This window comes from Cicer arietinum, chromosome 1 (genome assembly GCF_000331145.2).
Source record: "Cicer arietinum cultivar CDC Frontier isolate Library 1 chromosome 1, Cicar.CDCFrontier_v2.0, whole genome shotgun sequence".
NCBI classification, from domain to species: domain Eukaryota; kingdom Viridiplantae; phylum Streptophyta; class Magnoliopsida; order Fabales; family Fabaceae; genus Cicer; species Cicer arietinum.
The window spans coordinates 35,992,049-36,000,586 of record NC_021160.2 but is presented as its reverse complement, the minus strand read 5'-3'; the positions used below and the strand labels follow the sequence as shown (position 1 = coordinate 36,000,586).

Genomic DNA, 8,538 nt, shown 5'->3' with positions numbered 1-8,538 from the left:
TTTTAGCTTAAAATTCCTATCCTCCTTAAAAACAAGTTAGATCTTTGTATTTTTCACAAAAACGTTGTGCATCTTTTAAACTAGCTTAATAGTTGTTATCTCCTCAAAAACTTGAGAAGGCTAGAGTATAGTCAAATTAACAAAAGTATACTTTAGTGTTAAAAAGAATAAATTAGTTTGAGTTTTAGTCGAAAATCCTTTAGATTGAAGGGACTAGACATAACTACCAATTTGATGGTGAATTAGTATAAATTCTTGTGTTAGATTTTGTTTTTCTTACCTCTTTTACATTTCCTTTGTTTCATTGTTCTAGAAAAAGGTTTTGTTAACTTATATTGTGTAAAAAATAATTTCAAGTTGTTTTTAACTAAGTAAAAACTTGTAGTTTTTAAAACGCAATTCAAAGAAGAAGAAGAAGAAGGTAATGAAACCATTGGTAAGACAAACTCTGCTCAAATAAATGATGTGGAAGGTTTAAAACACAACCTTTTAAGCATAAGTCAGCTATGTGACAATGGATGTGAAGTCATTTTCAAACCAAAGGTATGTGAAATCAGAAAAACTCAAACTGGAGAAATTTTATTTTCTGGAAAACGAAAGAAAAATTTATATGTTTTATATCTCGAAGAACTACCTGATGAATCATGCTTTATATCAATCAATAAAGATAAATCGATATGGCATAAAAGAGCTGGGCATATCAGTATGAAAACCATTTCAAAAATTTCCAAACTTGATCTTGTTAGAGGTTTACTAAAACTTAACTTTGAAAAAGATAAAATATGTGAAGCATGTGCCAAAGGTAAACAAGTTAAAAGTAGCTTTCACGCAAAAGATTTTGTAACAACAAATAGAACTCTTGAACTACTTCACATAGATCTCTTTGGGCCTGTCAAAACAATAAGTCTAGGAGGAATGAAATATGGTTTTGTTATTGTTGATGATTTCTCAAGATTTACATGGGTTCTGTTTTTAAAACAAACAGGTGATGCTTTTGAAGCATTCAAAAAATTTTGTAAAAAGGTTCAAAATGAAAAAGAATCCAACATTATTTCTGTAAGAAGTGATCATGGAGGAGAATTCATAAATGCTTCATTTAAAACCTTTTTTTTGATGAACTTGGCATATCTCACAATCTCTCATGTGCAAGAACTCCACAACAAAATAGAGTTGTTGAACGAAAAAATAGAACACTACAAGAAATGGCAAGAACTATTTTAGAAGAATCAAATGTTGAAAGATATTTTTAGGCTAAAGCCATAAACACATCTTGCTATATCTTAAACCGTGTATCTATCAGAAAGATCATCAATAAAACTCCATATGAAATCTGGAAAAATAGAAAACCAAACATTTCTTACTTTCACATTTTTGGTTGTTACTGTTACATTTTAAACAACAAAGATCTTGTTGGAAAATTTGATGCAAAATCTGACAAAGCAATCTTTCTTGGATACTCAACTGAATCTAAAGGTTATAGAGTGTTTAATTTAAGAACTAACGTTGTTGAAATAAGTATACATATATTATTTGTTGAGTTTGATGACTTAGATATGAGTAAAAAGGATGAGCAAGAAGAAACTCCAATTGAAACACAGCAACAAAACAGTTTGCAGAAAACAGAGATTGATAAACAATCTTCGTTTCATTCTCCACCAAAAAGCTGGAAAACAATTGAAGATCATCCTCAAACCCAGATCATTGGAGACACGGCTGATGGAATCAGAACTAGAAAATCATTCAAGAATGATGAAAACAACATGGCAATGATATCTCAGATTGAACCAAAATCAATCAAAGATGCAATCACTGACCAATCTTGGGTAAATGCCATGAAGGAAGAACTACCGCAGTTTGAGAAAAATGAAGTCTGGACTCTAGTACCTGATCCATTAGATCAAACAGTCATTGGCACTCGATGGGTGTTCAGAAACAAACTTGATGAAGAATGTAAGGTTATCAGAAATAAAGCAAGATTAGTAGCTCAAGGCTACAATCAACAAGAAGGTATAGACTATGATGAAACATTTGCTCTAGTTGCAAGGTTAGAAGCTATTCGAATACTTCTTGCATATGCATCTCATAAACTTATTAAACTGTTTCAAATGGATGTTAAAAGTGCTTTCTTAAATGGGTTCTTAAATGAACAAGTGTATGTAAAACAGCCCCCAGGTTTTGAAAGTCAAGATACTTTCTTGGATTACAAATTAAACAATATGAAAAAGACATTTTTATCTGTCAAGAAAAATACATCAAAGATCTGTTAATTAAATACAAAGTGAATGAGTCAAAAATCATGACCACTCCTATGCACCCATCTACTTCTTTAGAAAAAGATGAAAATAGCAAATCTGTTTCTGATAAAGAGTATCGAGGAATGATTGGTTCTTTGCTGTATTTAACTGCTAGTAGACCTGATATAGTGTTTGCAGTAGGATTATGTGCTCGATTTCAATCAACACCAAAAGAATCCCATTTAACAACAATAAAACACATATTTAGATATTTTGTTGGAACCACTAATCTTGGTCTTTGGTATAGAAAAGATTCACATTTTGATATTATAGCATATTGTGATGCTGATTATGCCGGAGATAAAATTGAAAGAAAAAGCACGAGTGGAGCATGTCAGTTCTTAGGCGAAGCATTAATCAGTTGGTCTTGCAAAAAACAGAACACCATAGCCTTGTCCACAACAGAGGCCGGATATGTTTCAGCAACAAACTGTTGTTCACAGGTTCTGTGGATTAAAAATCAACTTCAAGATTATTCTGTAAGCTATTCCAGTATTCCAATTTATTGTGATAATACAAGTGCTATAAATTTATCTAAGAATCTCATTCAACATTCTAGATCAAAACATATTGAAATAAAACATCATTTCATTTGTGATCATGTCAATAAGAAAGATATTGAATTAATCTTTGTTGATACTCAAAATCAACTTGATGACATTTTTACAAAGCCTCTTGTTGAGGATAGTTTCAATTTGATCAAAGAAAAATTGAAAATTATAAAAAAATCCAGAAAATTCTGGATAAATTCTGCTTCTGCAGAAAACGGAGAACGTTTATCAGTCTCCTTTTTGCGACTCATCATTCTCCTTTCTGAAAAACCAACAATTTTCTTCAATTTAACTTTTTCCCTCTCAAGATCAAAAAGGCAAATCTTGGTATTTAATACACATGCCTTTTTGTCTGAAGGTAGAGTGCTGACACACACTCTTCAGCCCCCCAAAATGCTTTTCCTCTTTCCATAGGTGCAAGGTCATCATTATTTTCCTTTTCTTTTCCTGTCCTCAAGTCAGAAAATCTATTTTTGTCTCTCTCATCTCTTCATCTTCTTTCTTTTCTCAAAAGTTGCATTGCCTTTCTCTCTAAATACCAATCTTCCTATTCATCTTCTTCACTCTCAATCTTCCATCCACAGAACAACTATGGCGCGAACCAAGCAATCTGCACGCAAAAATGCTTCTCACTGCACACCACCTTCATCCCATTCATCTGATTTTGTGGAACGTTCACCTTCTCCACCACCTCGACCAACACCACCACACACTCCCTCTGATTCAACTTCTTCTGACAATAACCAAGAAATCTTCAATCCCAATCCTATGTCCCCTATTTTTCTACCACTATACACTCGTCCTACACCAAACCTTGCTCAAGTGCCTCCATATTTACGCACTCAAACTACTCCTCCATGACGCTCCATGAGAGTTCAATCTGAAATTGGAACTTCAAAACCTTTGAACCCTAAACCCTATTACTTCATCATCTCAGATTCTGAGACTGATGATTCCTCTGATTCTTGCCCTCCATCAGCACCATCACCAACAAAAACTACGCTATCAGCAACAACACCACCAAATAATCCAACATCAACATCATAAAAGGCACCAACAAACACTAAACCTACCACACCTTCCAAATCTGCTTTCTCCTCTGAACCCTCACAATCAACTCCCCCACACCAAAAACGGAGATTGATCAATGAAATTGTCTCTCCTCCTACCAAACAAAATGAACCCCTCTCTCACTCCAAACCACAAACAAAATCCATGAAAACAAAAACTGCAATGACAATTGCTCAATACCTTACTCGCAAGAAACTTCCAAATCCTCAGCGAAGAAAAACTCACGCCCCTAAACAAAAACTAAAACACTGTCAGAAACCCACCTCATGAGTATGTCTCTGACAATGACGCACTTCTCATCCATCATCTCCTCAACTACAAGCGACTGAATTTACCTCATGTGATTCTCCAGCACATGATTTGTGCAGCCACCAAAGACTACAAGAAGAATATTGTACCTTATGGCATGGTTCTGACTAAGGTCTTCAGGTACTTTGGAGTCTCCCTTTCCTCTGAAAAATCTCTGATCAAAATCTCAAAATTTTCCACCAAAAATCTCTCTCACATGCGCAAAACTTCCTCTGCCCAAACTCCTACTCCTTCATCCTCTTTTCCCACCTCCTTAAAACGCAAACGCTCGACAGGAAGAAGACCTACTACACACCCTATTCCATTCTCATCAAATCCTCTTAACCCTGAGGAAAATCCAGCAAACAACACAACCCCAGAACGTTCTTCACCACCTCCAGAACGTTCTCCAGAAAGAATCCCAACTCCTTCAAACCTCTTTCCTCAAACATCCACCTTTTTATCCTCAACTCTTCCCTTCTTTTCTCAAACACTTCACTCTCCTCCTCACGACTTTGGTAATTTCCTATCGAATCCACATTTTTTTACCATGTCTCCACTGTTTGTATCCCCTCAAAAAATCAGCTCTTCCATTTTCGGCATAAGTCAGTTTTTAAACTTTCCAGCAACTGTTGGTCCATCTAACACATCTATTGATCCCTTACCCTCCATCTCATCCTCCTTTGCCACTTTTCCATCCGTCTCTGCAACTCCCATTCCATCCAACACTGTTGTTGCTACGACTTCTCAACCCTCTACTCACCTTCACTCTTCTCCTTGCTTAGCTGAACCCTAAAATTCAGACATCATGGCTGCTCTTCAGATCATAATGGCACGTCAGGTTCAGCACGATCAAGAAACTTCTATGTTGAGAACTTGGTTGACAAAACAACTTGCTCCCAAGCTGGAAATTCCACCTCCACCTCCTCATCCGGTTCCTCCTCCTTCCCAAGTTCCTCCTATAGGAAAATCCTCCTTTTCAGAAGGATATTCTCCCTCCTTAGCTTCTTAGTTGTTTTTCTAATACCTTTTTGAATGACAAAGGGGGAGAATTAAGTTAGTTTTTAATCTGAATTAAAAAGACTGATTATGTAATTATGCCCATAGTTTTGTATCTTTGTTCTAAATTAAATGAAAAACTAGTTTATTTTATATAGTGTTTTAAATTCTGTCAATTTAAAAATTGCACAAATTGAGGGGGAGATTTTTAAGCTCTTTTAAATACTTGATATTAGAATCAGAATTAAAATCTAAATTAACATGTTTGTCATCATCAAAAAGGGGGAGATTGTTGAGACAAACTCCATATTTAAAGTTTTGATGAAAATAAACAAAGGTTAATTAAGAAAGTTAATTATGATTCTAAAATGTTATGTTAATTTAACATGTGCTTTTGAGTGAATTTAATTAAGAACAGAATCAAGCAAAGCAAAGAAAACAACAACAAGAACATTAAAACAGAGAAAGATCTCCAGCTTCAAAAATGTTCATCACAACATGTTGATCAAACTTTTTCTACCTCTTTAACAAAGAGTCTGCCCTGGAAATTTATTCATATAGAATCAGCACATGGCAAGGAACCAATAGGATTCATCCAAGCTCAAAAAGGTTATCTGATCTCTAAAAAAAAGGACTCAAAGTCAGACAAAAATCAAGACAGTTTGTAACTCTAAAAATCAAACTGTCAAGAAAGTTTGATAAACCTTGATATATGATAAGACATTGCGAAATACATCCAGAATGATTAAAATAGGAACTCCAGATTGATTATTAAATCTCAAGAAAGTTCAAATTGACAGACCCAAATTGATAATCAATCTCCGTTTTCTGCATAACTTCAGCAGTTGTGCATTCTCTTATGCAATGGCTTATAATTCTTCTCCAAACTCCTCTGGCTACATTCAAGACTCAAAATCAAGACTGTACCATCCAATATTAAGGGAGAAACGTCAAAGGCTTTTTTACTAGAAGACAAAACTGCGTTAATGCTAAACCAGAAAAGTTAAAGGAAAGGAAAAATCAGTTTTTCAAAGCTGGATTATTTTTTAATCTGATATATTGCCTTCAGTCAAACTTTAGAGCACTACCAACAACTCTTTTTGACCTTCATTAAAGGCTTCTAATGCCTATAAATAGAAGGCAAATATCCAGGATCAAAGCAAGAAATTCAAGTGCTGAAAAAATCCTTAAATCAATCACATACATACTTGAAGTTTTGATTTTTCGCAAAACAGTGGCTGATCTATATTCTTATATTAGATTGCGTAATTATCATTAGATCCTTTGTAAAGTTTTTAACAGGAATTTTTAAAAGGTGCATTTACAATCCAAACCCCCCTTTCTTGTAAATCGACATTGTTACTCCATTTACTACATAGTTTTAACTACTTTCTTAAATGACTTAATCAATTAGTAGAAGATAAAACTAGTAGAAATTATGCAGGTACACTTTAATCGATTGACCTTTTTACTTAATCTTTTAACTGTTACAAAATAGAAACCAAGAATCTTTTAACTATCATATATTGTTGTCTAAGCTTCCAAACAACCAACAAATATACATTAGACTCAAATACAATAAATTGAAGTCGGGGTGTTACTCCACCTCGGTCTCTAAATATAAATCTCTCTTGAAAACACTTATTTTGTCCAATTTTTAGAACCTCTTTCAAAATTTGATCTTTTATAAAATAATCATAATTATTTTATATTTTTTAACTAATTATCAGTAAGCAATCAATACTGTGATGTAGAGAAAATAAATTAACCCTCTATCATGAAGTAGAAAATTTTAATTCGTTGTTAAATTTAATATTATTATCAATTTTCTTATTTTTTATAATTTATTTAATATTCTTAATTTTTGTAATTTATTTAATAAAATTCTATAATATGTAGGATGGACAAACCCACTTCCTTTTAAAACATTGGGTGTGTAAGGAAAATGTGCACAAGTTAAGCAACAATTGGTTTATTTGTATAGTCTCTCTTAAAATATAGGCTTAATTGCACTTTTGGTCCCCCTATTATAGGTGAAAATTGAAAGTAGTCCCTCCATTTTGTTTCTCCCCAGTTTTAGTCCCCCAAACAGAATTTGAGTCCAAATCATGATGAGTTGTCATTTTTTTAATGACGTGTCAATAAAAAGCTGACGTGGCAGACGCATACGTGGAATAAACTTATTATTATATTATTTCTGATTAAAAAATATAATTTATATTTTTAAAAATCATTATTATAATTGTTAAAAATCATTATTACAAATAAAATTTATTTGTTAACATTAAATTAAAAGAAAAAACACCTAAAATCAAAAATCCTAAACAAATCAAAATCAAAAGGATTCACTCATGAACCCTAAAATCATTCTGTCTCCTTTATTCAAATGCTTAAAGCTCTTATGCCTGTTGCCGTTTACTCCATCGGCGTTCTTTTGAAAAAAGAATCTTACAAAAACGACACCATGTTTAACATGTTATCCATTTCTCTTGGCGTTGGTGTTGCCGCATATGGTGAAGCTAGGTTTGATACATGGGGTGTTATTCTTCAATTAGGTGTTGTTGCTTTTGAAGCCACCAGATTGGTTATGATTCAAATCTTGCTTACATCCAAAGGGATTTCATTGAATCCTATTACATCTTTGTACTACGTTGCTCCTTGTTGTTTCGTTTTCTTGTCTATTCCTTGGATCCTTGTCGAGTATCCAATTTTGAAACAGACTTCCACTTTTCAATTTGATTTTGTTATTTTTGGGACTAATTCATTCTGTGCATTTGCTTTGAATCTTGCTGTTTTTCTTCTTGTTGGCAAAACTTCAGCTTTGACAATGAATGTTGCTGGTGTTGTTAAAGATTGGCTTTTGATTGCGTTTTCTTGGTCTGTTATTAAGGATACTGTTACACCCATTAATTTGTTTGGGTATGGACTTGCTTTCTTGGGTGTGGCTTATTATAATCATTCAAAGTTGCAGGCGCTTAAGGCTAAAGAGGCACAGAAGAAGGTTTCACAACCTGATGAAGAAACTGGAAGGTTGCTTGAAGATAGAGAAGGAGATGGATCAGGGAAGAGAAATGATAATCAGAATTGATTTCACTTTTCTTTTGCTTACTTTAATTGAAGAACAATGATTTGAGGGTTCATGAGTGAATCCTTTTGATTTTGATTTGTTTAGGATTTTTGATTTTAGGTGTTTTTTCTTTTAATTTAATTTTAACAAATAAATTTTATTTGTAATAATGATTTTTAACAATTATAATAATGATTTTTAAAAATATAAATTATATTTTTTAATCAGAAATAATATAATAATAAGTTTATTCCACGTATGCGTCTGC

The 8,538-nt window shown here is 33.2% G+C and overlaps 1 protein-coding gene across 1 annotated transcript; it reads left to right on the top strand.

The window, feature by feature from the left end:
- Window positions 1-7,577: 7,577 nt before the first annotated feature.
- LOC101491083 (probable sugar phosphate/phosphate translocator At5g25400) lies at window positions 7,578-8,324 on the top strand. The gene has a single exon (XM_004488384.4). It carries the CDS (start codon window positions 7,590-7,592, stop codon window positions 8,289-8,291), a length of 702 nt encoding a protein of 233 aa, XP_004488441.2. The 5' UTR covers window positions 7,578-7,589; the 3' UTR covers window positions 8,292-8,324.
- The last annotated feature ends 214 nt before the right edge of the window (window positions 8,325-8,538 follow it).

Bases quoted from the DNA above. Each gene is read 5' to 3' on its own strand.
- LOC101491083 (XM_004488384.4), top strand. From the start codon at position 7,590: ATGCTTAAAGCTCTTATGCCTGTTGCCGTTTACTCCATCGGCGTTCTT.